General features: G+C 40.4%; 1 protein-coding gene across 5 annotated transcripts in view; it reads left to right on the top strand.

Moving 5' to 3' along the window:
- Positions 1-21,739, top strand: part of gphnb (gephyrin b) — a 202,170-nt gene that overhangs the window by 77,922 nt on the left and 102,509 nt on the right. For all 5 annotated transcript variants that reach the window (XM_041804499.1, XM_041804497.1, XM_041804498.1 and 2 more), the window contains exons 3-6: positions 5,559-5,616; positions 5,725-5,817; positions 14,691-14,785; positions 15,094-15,160. In XM_041804499.1, coding sequence (XP_041660433.1) covers positions 5,559-5,616; positions 5,725-5,817; positions 14,691-14,785; positions 15,094-15,160 — 313 coding nt within the window. The remainder of the gene's footprint in view (positions 1-5,558; positions 5,617-5,724; positions 5,818-14,690; positions 14,786-15,093; positions 15,161-21,739) is intronic.

Genomic DNA, 21,739 nt, shown 5'->3' with positions numbered 1-21,739 from the left:
ATCTAATTTGGTTAAAATCCTGAAGTCTGTTATATATTCTATGTCTCTAAGACAGTTTGGAGAAGAAAAATTAATTGAGAGATAGCAGATCTGAACCGATGTGATATTTCTTCTGCAAATAAACAGATCTATTGTGGGTTGGAGTGATCAGTGGAATATTTTATAACGTGGGTGTGCGTATGTTTGTGTGTTTCTTAGCCCGTGTGCGTGTTGTTTAGTGGCTGTGAGTGGAATCATAAGAGTGGAACCCCCCACTGAGCACTCAGAGCTCTCATCACGGTCGGGGTTTGAAGAGGTGGACTCCTCCTCCACCTCCTCTTCTTCCATCCCTCCTCCATCTTTGCATTCTTGCAGCTAACATGTTGAGAGGTGACCCCTTGAGAGCTTCACTACATATGGACCAAACCAACAACTCAGCTGTAATGGGCTCGACTCGATGCTCCAACTGGGAGTGTGGAGATGGCTCTTCTCCTCTATGGATGGAGAGTGAGTGTTGGAAAGCAAGAGGAAGAAAGAAAGAGAGAGTGAGATTGAGTGCCCTGTACAAAGAGCTTGTATTATTAATGAAATCACCCCGGCAGATGGGTCTTATCTTGGAAGTGTCCTGCAACTGCTGAGATTTGCAGCTGGCTCACACACACGCACAGGCACACTTTCCCTCTCTCTTGTTAAGTGTGCTCCTGACAGTCCATCCCTCCCTTTTTGTCGCTCTTTTCACTCCATGCCACTCTCTCTCATCCCCACTTTCTCTCTTTATCCTCCTCTCTGCGCTCGTCTTTTATTCATAGAAAGATTTGGCCCAGGCGTCCAGACTTTCAGGCCAAAACCACTGCCCCCCCCCCCCCTTCCATTTCTTCCTCTACCCGCATCAGGATTTGTCCACACCTCGAGCGAAAAAGCCTTTATTCCAGGCTGACTACCTCCAGCCTGCAGTTTGAAGAAGAGCTTTATATGTCGTAACCCCCTGCAGTAGAAAGAGACATAGATGGGTGTCTGAGATTAAAATGTTGCAGGCCCTTTCCCCTCTAATAGGCTTCCCTCAATTCAGAGCACATCCTCCCAAATACAGCCATGCACTTTATCTGCAAGAGCGCCAGCCAGGCTGAACACACAATTCAGCACAAAGTCATATGTTTAAATACGCATACATGCACACAGGCACATGTCATATACATGCACAGATACATTCCTCTGTTTACATGTACACGTTCAGACATAGCACAGTACTTTCACATGCATACAGTGATATTAACATATGCATGCATGCACACATTTACATATATGCATATACAAACATTCTCAGTGTGCATCTGCATATACATGTCCTTGCACTGTATTGCAGTCTTTTTTTTTTCATTCATTTAGAATAAAGCCTGATAATTCTGCGGATTACTATTTTAGAGGTGTGGCTTCTTCTAAAGCATTGGTTCCCAAACTTTTCCTACCTGGGCCCCCTATGGCAGATGAAAATATTTTCAAGCCCCTCACTGTATACATCAACACAAATACATATATTAATATATGCACAGAAAAACCTTGCTCAGGCAGATTGGATGAGTCCAAAGGGAGGACTATCGCACTTTCTTTAATACTTGTCATATTTTCTTGTCTCTGTTTAAGTTGTCATGTAGTCTGGTGCAGATTTGCTGTGCTTTGCTAGTTGTGCAAACTAGTGTACATTGTTATTTTTAGCCCTGTCAAACTCCTTCATCATTGCTTCAGACCTTGGAACAGGCCTTGGAACTCTCCCATGGAAGTCCTTTTTGCCCAGTCTCTTTCTTATTAACGAATCATGAACACTGACCTTAGCTGAGTCCAGTGAGGCCTGCAGGTCTTTGGATGTTCTGGATTCTTTTGTGACTCCCTGGATGAGTCGTCAATACTCTTTTGGGGTAATTTTGGTTGGCTGGCCACTCCCGGGAGGGTTCACCACTGCTCCTGTTACTGTCAAGCTTTCTCCATTTGTGGATAATGGCTCTCACAGTGATTTGGTGGAGTCTCAAAGCTTTAAAAATGGCTTTGATAGATGTCGAAGACTTTGTTTTTCTTTAGATGATGTTTTGCTTTCTGAGCTCTTTTAGCCTACTTCACTTTGCCAAGTGATTTCTTCATTTAACAGGCATTTAATCAGGCCTGGGTGTAGAGAGTAAAATTAAACTCAGCTTTCCAAAACATGTGGTTAACCCCAGTTAGTTCATGATTTAACAAGCAGGGGAAATTACTTTTTCACACCTGGCCAGGTTGGTTGGATGGTGCATGACCCTAAAAGCTGAAGAAAATCATCATTTAAAAACAGCATTTTGTATTTTCTCAGGTTAGCTTTGTCTAATATTAAAATTAAATATGCAAAAACAGTAAGAGGTAAGAAAGAAAAAAGAAATCAGGAAGGGGGCACACACTTTTTCACAGACTGTACCTGGGCGGCCTGCTGAAGTATTAGCTATGCATGAGAACACTGCCATTTATCCAAGTCAGAAAATATAGGCTGAAACATAAAAGCACTTCTCTGCTCTGCATATGTGATTTTTTACATGATGACAAACACATACACCATACCTTATGTGGCATACATACCGTCCAGACTTTACATTATTTACCCTCACATACCGTGTGTGCTTGTAAAGATACATCCATATTTAAATATACATGCATACACAGCATGTGTGCACACATATCTCACGTAGTGTGTATATCACAATGTAAAAATCTGATATATTCTTTATTTCATGATAGCCACATACCTATATGTGATGCACCCTGCATTTGGCCGATGTGCAATTTTGTGTACATTTGTTTTTTTGCATAGTGCACACAAAGCCATAAAACAATCATATATATAAAAATATAGTGCCTATAACAAGTATTCACCTCCTTGGTTGTTTCACCCATATAAAAGCTTCTTAAATATCAAAGTGAAAAAAGATTTCTACAAAGCAATCTCAATTAATTGAAAATATGTAAGGTGAAGTAGGTGACTGTATAAATATTCACCCCCTTCAAGTCAGTGTTTAGTAGATGCACCTTTGGCTGCAAACACAGCACTGAGTCTGTGTGGATAGGTCTCAGTCAGGCTTGTACATCTGGACACTGCAATTTTACCCCATTCTCTTTGCAAAACTGCTCTAGCTCTGTCAGGCTGCACAGGGATTGGGCGTACACAGCCCTTTTCAAGTCCAGCCACACAGTATCTGTTGGATTGAGGTCTTGGCTTTGACTCGGCAACTCCAAAACATTCACCTTGTTGACTTTAAACTAACTCTGTAGCTGTCCCTGTATGCTTTGGGTCATTGTCTTGCTGGAAAGTAAATCTTCTCCCAAGCTGTAGTTCTCTTTCAGACTGAATAAGATTGTCATCCAGGATTTTCCGATACTTTGCCTCATCCATTTTACCCTCTACCATTACAAGCCTCCCAGGGCTGGCTGCTGAGAAGTATCTCCACAGCGTGATGCTGCCACCACCGTGCTTCACAGTGGGGATGGTGTGTTTGTGGATATGTGCAGTGTTTGCTGTCATAGCATCTTGTCTGATGACCAAAAAGCACCATTTTGGACTCATCAAACCAAAGAACTTTCTTTTACTTGACCATGGAGTCTCTCAAATGCATAATGAGTTTTCTTAACAGTGGCTTTCTTTGACTGGTTTTCTGGTTGTATGCAGAGTCTCTTCATCTCAGCTGCTAAAATTTGTAACTCATTCAGAGTAGTCATAGGTGTCTTGGTGGGCTCTCTCACTATTCTATTCTATTGGCATGATTGATTTATAAAATCAATAAAGGATAAAACATCCCTGGGGTTGAATAATTTTTATAGGCATTAAAAATGTAGATGAATACTACATATTTACATAATTGTTGTATCCTATGGGGTAAACATGTTACATGATGTGAAAGCACACATACATGATTACTGAAATTACATCATGACTTAATGCTCTTTAATGAACGTGCATCTTCACACCGGCTACACCCACAAGCTGAAATCTGTCCAGTCAACAACATATTTCTGCCTTCACACAGAAATGGCATCCCCAACAGTTATCAAAAAAAAAAAACACTGGCATACACAACAAAACTCTCACACACTCTCTGACGATGAACAACACAGCAACTGGAGGCTTCAGGCAGGAGGGGTTGCCGTGGAAACGGTGGGAAGGAACCCTAGTTATTTGTGTTGAGCATATTTTCATTTGGGCTGAAACAGAGAGGCATAAAAACCCCAGGAGAGGGGGAGAGGTGATTTGTCCTGACAGCTCCTTTACTCTCCGGAGGTGTAACACACAAACACTCATAAATACACACATGAACGGACCAATGCACATGCATGAAGGCGGTCATACACAGACAGACACAGAGATGCCAAAATCAACCCCCTCCTTCCTCTTTTCCTAAACACATCAAAAGAAGTAAATCACTCGTGTTGTCACTAGAATGTCAGCTGGAGTGTCTAAGTGTATGTGCATGAGTTAGAGGATTCTCTGAGTAGCCATGCATGTGCAATGTGACATACAAAAAACTTCTTCAATGAACCCTTCTCTCTTTTTTTGTCAGAAGCCTGAGTTTTATGTGTGCATTCTGCAGGATTTTGGATTTTACTTTACACATTTCCAGCGTGCAAAATGCATCCTTTGTAAACAAAATGAAGAGGAAAATTCCCCTAAAAGCTCTGGTAAAGTAGCAGAAGCTTCAAATGTTCCCAGAGTTCATGGGTGTTTGTCTGAGCGAGGGTATCATGGTGTTTAAGTGGCTGTCGCGGAGGGGGAACATGATGCAGTAGTCGCCCAAAAATAGCGCATCTTTAAAAAAAGAAAAGGGTTACATAAGGGGTGTCTAGTGCAGATCCTTCACCTTGAGCCTGGGGTTGTTCTTTTCTCCCATGCCATACCCTGTCTGGCCACAGGAGGTCACTGTGGATCACTATTTTGCATTAGCAGCAGCAGCTCTGCCCTTGTCAGTGCAGCCTCTTCAGTGGGCCGTCCTGTGGAAAAGCTTTTCAGGAGGGGACGTTCAAGGGCATACTGTCTCTTCTCCTTCTTTCCTGTTGTATTTTGTGTCTCTCACTCTTTCTTCTTTTACTCAACTGCCTCGCCCACTTTCCTACATTTTCTAAAATCTGTTGTCTTTCCTCTCCATGAGTGATTTTACAGGCTTGTTTTTCTTAAATGACAGATGTAGGGTTACTTTTAAAATCTTTTTTTGCTGTCTGACATAGAAAGCAAACTTTCAGTTGTACAAACACCATATTTACAATCTTTGGAGTGCATCTGTGACTTTCTTACGCATGTATTTTCTGCTTTTTAAGATATATAAGAGCCCAAAATATTCAAGAAACGCCTCCAAAATCACTTGGATGTTTCACCTGTGCCCGCAAAGCAATGTAAGTCTTAAATGTTTCATCCTGAATCACTGACGTCTAATCAGGTTCGCAGTTCCTCAGCCGACCTTTATGACCTCCATGTAGAAGGGTAACAAGACAAAAGAGGATTTTCTCACAGGGATCGATAAAGCATCTTGTCTCGTATCTAACACGTTAATAATCTAATGACTGTCTTCCTCTCTCAGGTTGGGGGGGATGATCGCGGCCTACAAGATAGTGCCAGATGAGATAGACGAAATTAAGGTGTGTAATCTATCAACTTGTGTCTTTATCTGCTCCATCTCCCTATCTGTCTGCAGCTACGATAATAATTAATTGCGTGTGTGTGTTTTTATGTGTGTGAACAAATAGGAGACTCTGGTGGATTGGTGTGATGAAAAGGAACTTAACCTCATCCTTACCACGGGAGGCACAGGCTTCGCCCCGAGAGACGTCACACCAGAGGTGGGTTTGATGACAATTCTCTCTTTAAACAGCATCTTTAAGCTGCTGGTTCCCAACCTGGGGTGCGGGCCCCAGGTTGGGAGTTTAGATTTAAAAATATGTTTAAAAAAGAACATAAAAAGCAACGTATGGGTTTCCAGATATAAAGATTTAATTACGAAAATGTAGAAAATGTTAATATTTAATACAACATTTAAAGAGTAGCAGGATCCATTTTCTTTAGTAGAATCTATTTCTTTTTGCATTTATGGATCATATCACTCAGCAGCAGCATGCTTTTAACCAGCCTTAAAGGTTCAAGGCATTTTAGAAAACATTTGGGGCTTATACCCAGCCACACCCTGTCTTCACTTATGAATATGGCATTATATTGTTGTCTTGACTGGAGGTTAAATTATTGCATCCCCGATGAAAATATAATATTCTTATAAAGATAAATCACGCTACACTACAGATTTCCCTGGTTATTTGACTGAACATGTTTGCACTTGGAGCAACCGTGGCCCTGTAGGTCCAATCAGGTTTGTTTTTCTTAAATAACAGATGTAGGGGAGAGTAAGTAATCTCTTATCCAGAAGGTAGAAACAGCAGTTTTCTCCCACTACAGCATCAGTGGTGTGTGAGTTAATGTTTATGAATGAGATTTGTTAAACTGATCGACACTTTAAATAGTACCCTTTGCAATCAGTGTGTGAATGTGTATGAATAGGGTGAGGTGTTAGTAATCAACAGTGTACATAACTGGCTCTGTCATCAGTGTATAAATATCCATTAAGTGGACTAGGTAATACTGAGTGATACCTTAAATAGCCATCTTTTCTATTAGTGTGTGAATGCGGAGTAAATGGGTGTGACTAGGTTAGTGCAACCAGAAGTGTAAAAAATACTTTTGAGTAAGAGGGTAAGAAACATGCGAAAACAAGCTCAAGTTGATTCAATATTTACTTCATGACTTCTCAGGTCGGGGCCCATCACATGGAAAGAGAATCTGTTGACCAAAGGAGAAGATGACAGTGTTATAATGTCAGAAAACAATAGTAATAAGTTAAAGGATGAAGCATAATAAGAGGTGAAACTCATACCAACTTGCAGGGAATAAATACTTTTATCCTGGACTTTACCTGTTTGTACCAGTCCAGTTAGCATATGTTGTGATGTAGCATTATATGATTGTTTTACAAGACATCTATAATAACAGATTGGCTGTTTTGTAACAATATTGTTATCAAGGGCCATGCATCAAATAGAGAGTTACTGTCTCTGTCCTCATCCATACTTCATTAAAATATGCTTATAATCACATAACTGTCTCCATTAAGTGGTAGCAAGAAATGTCATAAATCTGCATTATTTATCAGACATGTAAACTAAAGTAAAACCAAAATTTTTAACAAAAAAAGGCTAAAGAAGATAATTTGGCAGTGTCAAAATACAAATCCCATTTTGGACTAGGGTACCATACAAGCTGCTTTTTGCAAAGTATAAAACTATTGTTAAGTGGTAAATGTTTCAAGGACTTAAGCTTCAGAAAGGTGGCTTCCTCTTGTTGCTGCCTGTGTTGCAGTCAGAGCAGCTCAGCCTGTTCTTACTGATTATGTGTGCTGCAGCAGTGATTACCACACGGTGTAATTAGCCCCATGATCACATGGGAAATAAAGAGGCAGAAGTTTGATCTTTATTGACTCTGTTTTTTGAAACAATATGTGATCATGTAGCAGGCTGGTTTGAGATAATGGGTGGCAGGTGGCAGCATGGTTGTGACGAGTGATTGAACCCGTAGGAGACTCACACGTGACATCAGATGCTAAAGGTCTGTAGGGGAATCAGAATTAACTTTATTCTAGATCATAGCAAGCTAAAAAATCCTCACACAAGCTTTAACATGCATGAACTCAATTTTTAAAGAAAGAACAAACACAGTAGGTTGCAGTCTGTTGTACTGTAAAGGTAGTAAATACTCACAAGCAGGTGTTTCTTCTTTTAACAGCATAACTTAAACCAGAGAACAATACTACTGTATTCCTGTTAACCACACACATACACACACATTGGAGCAGGTTTGGCAGGGGATGAGCGGTGCTTCTCAGCAGTATCATTGGTCCTCATCAATCACGGCCGACAGCAGCCTTCCTGGAAGAGGGAGGACACGTAGACGGTGTAGTCCCTGATAATACCTGCTATCTGATTCAGGCCCGTGTGCTGCAGACAGTCATATCTCTCAGTCTGTCTGTGTGAAAGCTGTTACAAGGTACACATGACTGCTCTCTGTTTAGACTCAAAGCAGTACAGACAGCAATGATTACAGTCGGGCTTCCATTTAGAAGGGTGTGTGATGTATTTAAGGTCAACAGTCCTATTCAGTTTATCACAGTAAGTACACGGTGCAGATGTTCACTGCAAAAACGTCCCAAATGTATTTGTCAAATTTCTTGTCAAAAATATCTAATTACAAATACAACTTAGTAGAGATACACTATATGGACAAAAGTATTTGGCCGCCTGACCATTACACCAGCAGGTACTTTGATGACATTGTATTCAAATACATGGACGGCTGTCCACAAGAAGTGGAAGTGGAAGTGGAGGTGTTTTTTTTTTTGTTTGTTTTTTTTTTGGTAATTTGTGGCCATTCATTCTGTGGACAATTTATGAGGTCAGGCACTGATGTTGGCTGAGAAGTCCTGCCTTGCAATCTCCATTCCAGCTCATCCCAAAGCTGCTTAGTGGGGTTGAGGTAGGAGCTCTGTGTGGGCCGGTTAAGTTCTACAAAACCGGACTCATCAAACTGTGTCTTTCTTTATACACGGGGGCACAGTCATGTTGGAATAGAAAGGGGCCTTCCCCAAACTATTGCCATAAAGTTGGAAGCATAGCATTGTGCAAAATGTCTTGGTTTGCCGAAGCATTAAGGTTGCCCTTCACTGGAGATAAGGGCTGAACCCTGAAAACCAGCCACATACCATTACCCCTTCTCCTCCAAACTTTACAGTTGGCACAGTGCAGTCAGGTGGGTAATGTTCTCCCAGTATCCACCAAACCCAGACTCACCCATCTGACTGCCAAACAGAGCAGTGTGATCTGCCACTCCTCAGATCATATTTCCACTACTCCACAGTCCAGTGTTGGTTTGCTTTATGCAATGCTTAGCATTAGACTTGGTGATACTCGGCCATGGAAACCTCTTCTATGAAGCTCTGGCTGCACAGATTTTCTCTTTTCATTAATGCCAGTGGGAGTTCTTCAGCAGGGCATTAGTGACTTTTGTGCACCATGTTTCTTAGCACTCGTGGACCCCATGACTTTATATTTGTGGCTGAGCTGCTGTTGTTCCTAAATGCTTCCACTTCCTATTAAAATCAGTTACAGTTGAATGTGGAATAGCAGCAGGGATGAATTTTCACAGTCCATCTAATTGCAAATGTGGCATCCATCACAGTACCACATTCGAAGTCACTGGGTTCTTCAGAACGACCTATTTTGTATCACAACTGTTTACAAATAGAGACTGCATGGATAGGTGCTTGATTTTATACACCTGTGTTAACAGGTTATGATTGAAACACCTGAATTCAGTAATTAACAGGTGTGGCCAAATACTTGTCCATATAGTGTGTTTCTGAGCAACGATTGTGTTTGGATTGCTGTCAAAAGGAATCCAAACGACACTGCCAGTTGTCCAAAGACAATCATTGACACCCTTCACAAGGAGGGTAAGCCACAGATGTTCACTACTGTAAGGCAGGCTGTTCTCAGAGGCTGTATCAAAGCATATGCATGAAAAGCTGACTGGAAGAGAAAAGTGTGGGAAGCAACAGGGATGAGCTCAGCCTTCAGAGGTTTTTCAAATAAAGCACATTCACAGACTAAGGGGAGCTTCACAAGGAGGGACTGGAGTCAGCAGATTGAGAGCCACCACACATGCGGGTCCAGGAAATGGGCTACAAGTGTAGTGTTCTTGGTGTCAAACCAATCCTAAACCGAGGACAACATCATAGGTGTCTCAATCGGGCTAAGGAGAAAAAGAACTGGACTGTTGCTCAGTGGTCCAATCCCTGTTTTCAGATGAAACTAAATTTAGCAGTTCATTCTAAAATCAAGGTCCCAGAGTCAACACTGTCAGCCGTCTACCAGGAGACTATAGAGGACTTTGTGCTTCCATCTGCTGAGAAGCTTTATGGGGATTCTGATTTCCTTTTCCAGCAGGACTTGACTCCTGCCCACAGAGAAGCCAAAATGACCAGAAACTGGTTTACTGACTGTAGTATTACTGTGCATGACTTTCACCTGAACCACGTAGAGAATCTCTGGAGAAATGTCAAGAGGAAGATGAGAGACACCAGACTTAAAAACACAGATGAACTGCAGGCTGCTAACAGAGCAACCGGGGCTTCATAACACCCCAGCAGTGCCACAGGCTGATCGCCTCAAGGCCACGTCACATTGAAACAGTAATGTGTGGAAAGGGAGCCCAAACCCAGTAGAGGTTGACATTTCTGTGATATAAATCCTTTTTAGACTGATGTTTTGTGATATTCCAATATTGTGAGCTAAATTAAATGCCAGATTGAACCTTCTCATAATATTCTCATTTATTGAGATTCACCCTTTATAAATGCCAAAATACCCTTCTGTCACTAATCAGGCATTTTTTAATTATTACATGCCACACAATAATCCACAAATTAACTATTGCAATAAGTCTAGAAACCTACTTGAAGACATTTTGGGGCTTTCTCTTGGTCTTGGACCTTTTTGTACGAGCCAGGAGTCCTCTCCTGACTTTCCTGTATAACTAAACTCTATTTTCATACAATTTATCAACTCTTGGACCCGTATTAACATTCAAAATGCACGTCTTGATCATTGTATTCCTCACATCGGATGCCTTTGCCTATGCCTTGAGGTCACTTGTTGCACAAGGGCCCACTGCGCTTGTGGATTTATGAGAAATGTGTGATTTTTGATGAGTATTTTCTTTACAGTTTGTCAGGTTTCTGATTCTGAAATATCACGATACAAACTTTTCCTACCTTCTTTAAAACAAGTGCAGCAACCACCCTCCCCCGTGTTGTTCTTTTCCCCAGACCCTCATCAAACATGTAACTAAAAATAAATCTCCTTCATGTTTTTGCTCTAATATGACATAAAAACAAACTGCCCACAAAGACAGAGCATCTTGAACACTTAGTCTGGAGTTGTGCCTGTTAAATCCCTTCCCTCTTTCTCCAATCACTGATTTTTTTTTATGATATTATGACACATAAATCCTGCCTCACCCCTTCCTTCCTGTTCCCATCCTCTCTCCCTCCCACTCTCTCCTTCCTCCCTCCTTCTGTCTCCCCCCTCTCCTGAGTCCGAGCCCACGATGCTCATCAGCGTCTCCTCTCTCTTTGAAGTCTTTTCTCTCCCCTCACTCCCTCGCTAATGGTGCGTTTGAAGTGTCACTCAACTCAAGGGCACCCAATACACACAGCTGGAGGAGGAGATGGCGCTATCTTCCCCGCTATCTCCTTGTCAGCGACGTGCCGCATGCAACTGCAGGCACACTAATTTTACACGCGCACAAACAAAAAGATGCATTTGTTGCAAAAGTCTCTGCAAAGATGGGGAAATATGCATGACCAACACCCCTTGAAACCACATCGTTGCCAGCTATTTTTTACTCAATTAAACACAGCAAACTTTTTTTTTTTCAGAAATGATGCACAAAATAAAACAAACGACTTTATTTTCTTTATGATCCCGAGCTGTACAACCAGGATTCCATTGAAGAGAATGACCTAGAAGAGGGCGCACCGCAGCATTGATTTCAAAGATTGGATCAATCATGATTACTAATGGGGGCTGCAGATTGAGGGGAGCAGGTCAGTTAAGGATTTTCCTGCCTGCAGACAGTTGTATGATTGTCTAAGATAAATTGTAAATCAATATCTGAAGGGCAACCAGAAGGTTTTTAGTAAAGACATGCATTCAGGGGGTTGTTGTAAAAGTTTGGGAAAATTATCTGTATTTCCAGGTCATCTGAGTGTCTCTTTAACTCTTTCCTGTTGCTGAGATTTTTAACCAGGCATTATTCCTACATGGGGATTGACTTCAATGCTGTTTGTCATGCTGTTGTTATTCTTTATTCTCTTGTTTAGACTGGGTTAGAGCATTTCATAAAGTGTGCAAAGCTATACAGCTTCTCCTTTGCCCTTTCACTAAATTTTTATTTTATTGTTGTTTTGTCTTTTAAGATTTAAATACATTTATTTCATATTTCTTCACTGCAGAAGCACTGCTGTTAAATTTCTGTTTCTATTCCACATTAAGGCAGGATGCTGTGTCATTAATGGGCATCACACTGAGCCAAAATCATCATAAATAAAACAAATTTCAAAAACAGCCAAGACAGGACTTTATATATTTGAGCTCCATGACAGTCGAGTGTGTTTGTCATGTGTTATGTTAAGTCAAGCTGTGTTGAAGTCAGTATAAGGTAGTCGCTGGTAATTCTACATAACACCACAATTAGCTCAAATCTTTATTGTAATAAGGAAGACAGAAATAAGATCTCTTTTCTGCTCTTGAATACAAAAAAGGGAGAGCAAAGTGTTCAATCAAAGCAAAACAGCACCTCACATATAAATGTGTCAAGAATAATTCTGCATTAGGTAGCATTTCCTCCACCATATATGCTGCCACGTGCTTATTTATCTCCACTATTGTGGTTTCCTGTTGCTAAAAACAGAGCTTTAGCTGCTTGGTAGGTGTCAGCATCATGCAGTTATCTCAAGCCTCACTCAGGCTCTTTAGCTTTTAGCTTTGTGTTCGCATGCTGCCTTTGCAGGTGTTTGGAAAGATTTCATGCAGCGTTCACGGCAGTGGAGAGTTGCTTCTAACATGGGCACAGTTGACAAGTTGTCCTTTTGTACAACCAATTTCAATTAGTGTTCATATCTTCAGGCATGCAAAGATGGCCTTACTTGAACCACTCCCTGCTCCATGGACCCTAGCTAATGTGTCAGGCACCTGAATCAGCGAGTGACACGTGAGTGCGCATGAAACGGGATGCTTGATTTGATTTGCTGCGCTCCAGTTCTACAGGTAGTTGATGGATTTACAGTGACACCAATGAGAAGATTATTATTTTATAGTGCAATAATGTGATTACTAAGTTAGCAGCAGTAACTCTACTGAGTTACAGACAAATGTACCATGTTATAACCAACACTGGTAGCTAGCTAACTGAACGATTGACATCTGTCAAATTTCAGCCACTCTTAAACCCAGACAATTCAGACAGGATTGTTCCGACATGATTGGAAGGAGAAAGACGGGGACACACTGAAAATCATGTTTTGTCACAAGGGGCAAGGGATGTAACTACCAGATATTTAATGTGTTATGCGAATGCTCATATAGGTTGCTGGCAATCACGTGATCCTGAATGTCCATTGGGGGTCAGGAAGTTAGGGATAGCCTTTAGGAATGAATGGGAATGGAGGAAAGTTAGTACTTAACAGCTCTAAATGGACCTTAGTACTGCAATAATCATCAGAAAATTTCAACATACATTGTGTATGTTCCCTAAACTTAACAATAACGGGACTTTTACCAACAGATTTACCTGGTGTGGAGATGATTAATATCACATATTACTCAGTCCTGACTCTAGTGTCTAGCGTCATCTATCCAGATGAAGGGAAACACGAGTCTTGAGGAGTCTTGAACTGAGCTAAGAGCTAGCTGAGCCACTTTAACATATAAAATAATTCTTATTTTGTCAAAAATATGGTTTTAATTGAAAGTTGAAATGCTATTAACAGAATAAACCTCGACATTAGTGACATAGCAAATCTGTGCCGTCCACGAACGAGCCTGTCTTACAAAACAGCTCTTTAATTTGAGCCATCCTTTGTCATTATTTAACCCACATTTGAAAAGCCAAAACAGGTACGAAATGAAGAGACGTTAGGGTAAATGACTATCTCTACAGAGTCTAATAATCTAGATCTCTTAGAAGAGACTGATTTCCTGTCACAACAAGCAAGACTGGACAGACATCAGCTGAGGAAACATGGGCAAGATCAGAGTTTTGTATGTTTAACCATGGCAAAACTGTACTGAACCAAACTGGACCACTTTGTGGAAAGCGTTGAGTGACACCGCTCATTTAGGCCTCATGTGGAGCACTTGAAAGCTTTGCATAGTTATAAACAGCTCAAAACATGGCCTGTTTTTGTAGCGTATATCTATGCAGAAGTCACCACTTGCCCTCCAAGGGGTGTTCTCTGCTACTGCGTGATGTAATCTGCAAAGAACCAATTACAACAATGATGGGGGGGGGTTGGGGTTGGGGTCCTGTTAACCTTTCTTTAAAGGGATTAGGACAGTGGATAGAGTTTAAAATCTGAAGAGATGATTGATGAATGATTAAACTGGGGTTAATTTTGCAACCCTACTGAACAGTTCACTTATCACAGTGTTTGAGGAAGCATATAGCTTAGTCTTACTGCAGGTTGATGTGTGGCAAAAGGAAAGCCAAGTTAAGAAAGGTTAAGATTTCAAGCTGATTTTCGTCCATGTGCAGTTAGAAACAGTAGCTTTTTAGACCTCATATCAGTCACTGTGCATCAAATGTCAACATCAATGTCTTACTTATAAACTGCTCCTGTAATTGAAATGTGGTGGCATTAATGAACAACACTGGGAAGGATTGGGGCAAATGTTTTCACTCACATGGCTGCCTGTTACTGAAGCAGTAATGAGGGAGCGTATCAATGAGTCATTTTCTGATTACTTCACATGTTCACATTAGACACAGTAAATAGCATTAGCTTATTTAGACTATGATGGTGTTAATGAGGCCTCTCTTCATCTCTGCTCTTCAGGCCACTAAGGAGGTGATAGAGCGCGAGGCTCCAGGGATGTCTCTCGCCATGCTCATGGGATCTCTCAACGTCACACCGCTAGGAATGCTGTCAAGGTGAGATAGACGAACACCTCACCGTGAAAGTTTCAGTTCAGTCCAATTCAAATCAGGTAATTTTATTAATCCCTGTATGGGAAATTTGTTTGGAGCAGCTCCCAGAAGACATGCACTCACTGGTCATTTTATTAGGTATACGTGATTCGTTGCTTATTAATGCAAATGTCATGGGGAAGAAAGGTGATTTCAAGTGCTGCTGAATATGAAACTAGATGGAAGGAGGCTCGTGTCATCAATTTCAAGCATATTTGTATCCTTCTTTTTCTGCAATTATACAAACTTTCTCCTCTTTTCATCTTTCACAGACCTGTTTGTGGTATCAGAGGGAAGACGCTCATCATTAACTTACCAGGAAGCAAGAAAGGCTCCCAGGTAGGAAACTCAGCAAACAGATGTAACTATATCAGCTTTCTCCTCCATTTGTCAGGGTTAGGTGTAACAACTGGATCCGTTTGGTAGAGACATGAAGGAGAAACAAGGGGAAGTCAGATCCAGGGACTCCCTTAAACAGCCTCTCCATACGCACCAGCAATCTGTTTGCATTCTTGCTTAATTGATTGCGGTCCAAAACCTTTGATTACGAGTGGGAGTGGGTTGTTTGACTATGTGACAGAGAGTCTGCACTGCTGACTTCCTGAACACTTACTGTAACTCTGGTGTTTGACATGGAAGACAAACGAGGGGGATACACAAATTTACACAGCTTTAAATAAGATACAAACCAAAGGGTTAGCCAAGCAGCATGCTTGACTCTCATGGGAGCACAGTGCTAGAAAGCCCCTTATGAGGGTGCGACAAAAGCTTTAGGCTAGGAAAGAGAAGGCTGGGGCCTGGGGAGGCAAGCTTTGCCAGAAGGAGCACAGTGTGATCAGTTTTATGGGGAGGAAATCATTTTTGAATGGACTGTCTTTTTCAGAGGCTGAGCTGTGATTCAAAGTCGGCACATGTATAGCTTGAATAGAATCCTTCAAAGCATTCTTGAGAAATTCACAAGCAGTGGATGAACATGAGACCCCATGCCCTTGATGTTTGACCTATCACCTTGAAAATGTAATCAGCTCATTCTTTCGCTAGAGTGGACATGTGTGCCAAGTTTGAAAGAGATCCCCCAAAGCTTTCTTGGCCCAAACATATTGAAAGATCGGTGGGCAGGTGGGTGGATGAACAGCCCAAAAACTTGGGCGATACAGCCTAAAATGCCTTTGAATGCATATTCAAGTGCTAAAAACCCCCCTTATCCCCAATAAAACAAGCCTGTGATGCAGAATTAACTGAAATCTGACCATTAGATCGCAGAGAAATGATTTCATAAGTCTCTCTGTGTCCACTTCTTTGCAACTGCACCTGTAGTTTTAAGTTTCATTCCTCTTTACTACTGAGGTGTATCCTCACCGCACAACAGGTGACTTTTAGCTTGTTACCTGGTGGCATTGGTAATGCCTCATGTGTGCACCACAACACAACAATAATGATGGTGTTGTAAAAATCCATTTGATTTTGAGAGGGGTCTGGCTGCACACTGCACATTTCTGACCCCCACTCTCACAGACTGTATATCTAAGAAAGGAAGTGCTGTAATTTTCCAGTATCCCCAGTTTCAGATTTTTTTAATTTAAATTCTGATTCATTCATAAACAAAACAGAGAATATAAGCGAATATTAAATTCCGATAACTGTTGAATGATTTTTTTTATTAATAAAAAACATAAATTAAACAGCTTCTGATCCATAGAATATAGTTCAAACACGTGTTACAAAGGTATAAAGTGAGGGCAGAGAACATTTCACTATTTTCAAATACTTTTATTGTCAAAAAAAGAACTATCATTAACAAAATGCTGTGCAAAAATGCAAATATTATATACTAGACTATATTACAGATCTCCTTGGTAAAGTGGTCCCACCCCTATGTCCACCGTCTTTTGCCATCTGTATGAAACGCCAACCAGAACAGCCCACCCCCCAAGACGAGTCAGAGCGCCCTCTACTGGATAAAAACTAGAACACAGAGATGTCAAAGTAAAACCAAGTCATATCCCCTGCCCATTATGGCAAAAAATATGAGCGTTAACATCAGCGTCCATCCAACAACTTTTGGCCAATTTACGATTATTTTTAAAAGGCTATAATCAGCCAATTAAATTGTCAAGCAGGTGTGTCAGTCAGGCCCTAATAGCTGCACTAGCTGTGTAATTAACGTTACTCGATAAGCCAATGTAGTTAAGTTAGTTTAGCAATGTGAGCTTTAACAAACATTGTTAAAGCTAACAAAGCTACGTAGATAATGTATCTACCCAGCTCAAATGGCTGCTTTGTGAGTTTAGTTTAAGCTGCATTAGCTAAGTAGCTACATTAGCAACATAAGCTCTATTATCTATAGCTGAGTCAGATTTAGCGATGTGAAGTTTAGCAACATAAGCTTTAGCAACATCAGCGTAAACAAGATGAGCTTTAGCAACATGAACTTAAGTAACATGAGCTTAAGCAACATGAGCTTAAGCAATGTGAATTTTAGCAACATGAACTTTAGCAACATGAGCTTTAGCAACATGAACTTTAGCAACATGAGCTTAAGCAACATGAACTTTAGCAACATGAGCTTAAGCAACATGAACTTTAGCAACATGAGCTTAAGCAACATGAACTTTAGCAACATGAGCTTTAGCAACATGAGCTTAAGCAACATGAATTTTAGCAACATGAACTTTAGCAACATGAGCTTTAGCAACATGAGCTTAAGCAACATGAACTTTAGCAACATGAACTTTAGCAACATGAGCTTAAGCAAGATGAACTTTAGCACCATGAGCTTAAGCAACATGAACTTTAGTAACATGAGCTTAAGCACCATGAGCTTTAGCAACATGAACTTTAGCAGCATGAATTTTAGCAACATGAGCTTAAGCACCATGAGCTTTAGCAACATGAACTTTAGCAGCATGAGCTTAAGCAACATGAACTTTAGCAACATGAATTTTAGCAACATGAGCTTAAGCAACATGAGCTTTAGCAACATGAGCTTAAGCAACATGAGCTTAAGCAGCATGAGCCTAAACAACATGAACTTTATCATTATGAGCTTAAGCAACATGAGCTCTAGCAAACATAGCTAAAGCTGTCTTAGCTATGTATCTTACATAGCTGCTTTGTCAGCTCAGCTTTAACTATGTTAACTAAATGGCTCAGTTTAGCTCTGTTATTGACATAGCTTACATAGCTGCTTTTTTGAGCTAAGCTTTATCTACATCAATGAAGTAGCTACATTAGCCAAGTAGCTTTGTAAGCCAAGTAGCAACATAAGCTAAGTAGCTCCATTGTCTGGAAAGTTATTTTAAGCAACATGAGCTCTAGCTAATGTAGCTAAAGCTGACTTAGCTACATAGCTTATGTATCTGTTTGTGAGCTTAGCTTTAACTATGTTTATTATATGGCTCAGCTGCAACCTACCTCTGTTATCAACATAGCTTACATAGCTGCTTTTTTGAGCTAAGCTTTATCTACATTAGTGAAGTAGCTACATTAGCCAAGTAGCTATGTAAGCTAAGTAGCTACATTAGCAAAGTAGCTCTATTATCTATAGATAAGTTAGCTTGAGCAACATGCGCTCTAGCTAATGTAGCTAAAGCTGATTTAGCTACATAGCATACGTAGCTGCTTTGTGAGCTTATCTTTAACTATGTTAGCTACATAGCTCTGTAGCAACATAGCTTCTTTAACTACTTAGCTTACATAGCTAATGGAGCTATGTAAGCTACGCTTGCTACATTGGATTTTTTTTTTTTTTTTTGTGGAGGGCAAGCTTTTCTCCAGTTAGTAGACTGTTTATTGAGATTTATTAAATGTTTCGTGATATTTCATGTTTGCAGGTCAGGTTTTTAATTTTGAACTTTTGGTATCTTTACCACTTCCCTAACCATAAACAAAAGTTTAATCCAATAAAATTTTGAAAGTTTTAGTGTGTATTTCTCTTCTGAGGTGTATGGCATCTGCTTGATTTACTTTTGTTGGCGCTAAAAGGTCTTCAGTATGAATTTCAGTCTGTTTCAAGAGGAGTTAAAAACTCCTCACAGGAACTTTAATAAGTCTTGCAGTAAGTCAGTTCTGATGCATCATCATCATCATCATCATATTAACCCAGTATCAACTGCTGCATTATAAACAACAGCTCTATCTAAAATGCAACAAATGAACTGTTTGTACGGAGGACATTAGCTTAGCAAGATGACTCCTTATGCAAAGGCTAACTTCCCTAAAGACTTTACCTCCACCTGATCTGTGATCCGTAAACAAATCTACATGTAGTCGATGCATCTGTGTTTGTAAGCAGCATGCACATTGATTTGACAGTGTGTTTGTTTCTGTGTGTACAAATTCGAATGATTAATTGATGAGGTCATGTAGTATGGATCTGTTGTGTTTGAGGACGTGTGGGTTTACGTAGTTTGTTTGTTCATGTATGTCTGATTTTAAACTGTATAGGTGTAGGTGTTTCCAACCCCCCCGCAGACTCCCTCTCCCCCTCCATCTGTCTCCCTCTCTGCCGCTCTGACCTGCACATCTGTCTCTGTCTCGTTACGAGCTTGCTCCTCCTGATCGATTTTAGTATTTCTTTTAATCAATTACGCCACCTCTCCCCCATTCGCTGCCATATTAGTGTCTCTCTCATCAACCCCCAGTTAAAGTTAATGGCACAATCCGCCCACTGCAGCCTTTTATTACGATGATGTCCTGTCATAAAGATAACAGGGAAGTCCAGCTGAGCCAGCCAGAACAAGAAGGCCTTCATACCAGAGAGTGCCAGCCGGCCCTTTTTGCCTCTTTGGTCCAGTTTACACACTGCAGTTAAAACACATTTTGTCTCTGCATGTACTGTTCAGTGAGTGAACAATTCCATCAGAGCTTTGTGTAAACAATCTTTATAAACAGTTTGTCTTACTGCATTTTGTTCAGACTGTTATAAGACTCAGGTGTGGATTAGCTTGACCCCAGAGAAGATTGCTTGGAAAAACCTTGGATCAAACATCCAACTGCTCTTAAAACATTGTTTATTTAAAGGAAGTGTTGTCAGTTACCATTTCACAAAGTAACACATTATCTTTTAACATTTGCATTTACATTCTGAAGACTAATGTAGCAAAAATGACTTCACACTCCCTCTGGGTTTGTTGTTTTCAGCTCAGTGTTCACACAGACAGGATGGTGCCTCTTTCAGCTTGTTTTTGCATCTTTCAGATGATTTTTGTCATGCAGAGGCTCATACTGTTTGTTGTTTTTTTCCACATAAATCATTTTGTCCTCAAACGTTAGCCCTGCCACTACATTGGGTAAGAGAGACGCTCATACTTAGGGACATTGTCGGGGCATAAAGCACTTTATTCAAACAAGTCTACTCATCTCTTTTACAAAAAAAAAAAATGGATTCCTAATAGTCTGCATGATTTTTTTCTTCCTTTGATTACTCTCTCACCTCTAACCAAAGCAATTTTAGTGCATCAGACTTTATTGTTGACAAAAGGCTAGCCAGCAGCATCCATAAATGAGCCAACAGAGTTCAACAGTGTGGTTTCAGAAGTAAAAATCCTATTAATTTTACCATAGTAGATTTGATTGTAGGCCATAATGTCATAACCATCCAAGGTACATTTACCACAAGCTACAAGAGTTTAAAATGATGGTATATGCTGCTGTAGATGACACAAGAGAGTTTGATAACAGCCTGATTTCGTGGGGAAAAAAATGGTTAATTTGTCATTTCAGAGAAAAGACCCTAAACTACCCATAATTCCAGAGTGTCGGAACAACATCTCTGATTGATGAAGCCCTGTGCTACTATAAACATGTCCTTTGGGGCAACTGTGGCTCAGCAGCTAGAGTCGGTCGTCTCACAACCAGAAGGTTCTGGGTTTGACCCCCAGCTCCCAGTTTGACCATACTATTGACCATCTGCAGACATGTGACTATCACAACAGTGGATGGAGGAAGCACTGGGTGTTAACATTAGCCTACATAGTTTATCATTAAAACATATATGCTCTTCAAATATGTATTAAATGTAATCTACAAATAGAGGCATTCTTGAGAACTATTTGTTTTCAGAATCTCAATCAATTGAGAGACATTTATAAATTTAGTCACATTTAACCCCCATGCAGGACAAAAAGGCTAAAGACCTCTTATGTCCCTGCTGCCATCAGCTTTCTTAATGGTTAGCTGAAGCCTGTCGTTTCTTATTATGTGTTATTGTTGTATTGCACACTGTCTCTTGTGCTTCTATTTATTGTGTTGCTTATGCTGCTTTTATGATTGATCTGGATGTATGTCTTGACTGCTGGCTGCAAAACAAATTGCCCTTCACAGGGATAATAAAGTGAACCTTGAACCTTGAACCCTGAACCCTGGGGTCAAAGGATTTTTGGCTGTTTTTGACTTGACCTTTATATTGCACTTTAAAAACAGTTCATCTTGCCTTGTTTGGTCTCATATTTTTCAGCACAACCTCACATGTGTGATCCAGTTATTTCTTTTAATTTTGACATACTGCACTAACACATTGGACCTAAAATCACACACAAAAAAAACATGAAATCTGAGTAGAAGATTTTTTTTTTTTTTTAACTGTGAAAACCATAAACATGTTTAACGAACCAATTTTTTAACTGAAAATGCGATTATACATTTTGAATTTCAAAAACGTATGTACAAATTTAGCAAACAACAATGTTGTATACAATCTCTGGACACCCCAGAGGGTTAAATCTTTACACCAGTGTTTGCCAGCTTTAGCATTTGTTCATTCAGTGTTTCTGTTGCAAATGAAAAATTACTATAGACTAATTCTGTCCAATCAGGAGCATGCCCCTCTTGCCATTCAAGCAGGGGTGGGACTGGGATGGGACAGACTCTGTGATGTCATTCAAAAATCTATTTAATCACTGTATGAAACGCCAAAAA

This window comes from Cheilinus undulatus, linkage group 14 (genome assembly GCF_018320785.1).
Source record: "Cheilinus undulatus linkage group 14, ASM1832078v1, whole genome shotgun sequence".
NCBI lineage: Eukaryota > Metazoa > Chordata > Actinopteri > Labriformes > Labridae > Cheilinus > Cheilinus undulatus.
This window is presented reverse-complemented; position numbering and strand designations above follow the sequence as displayed.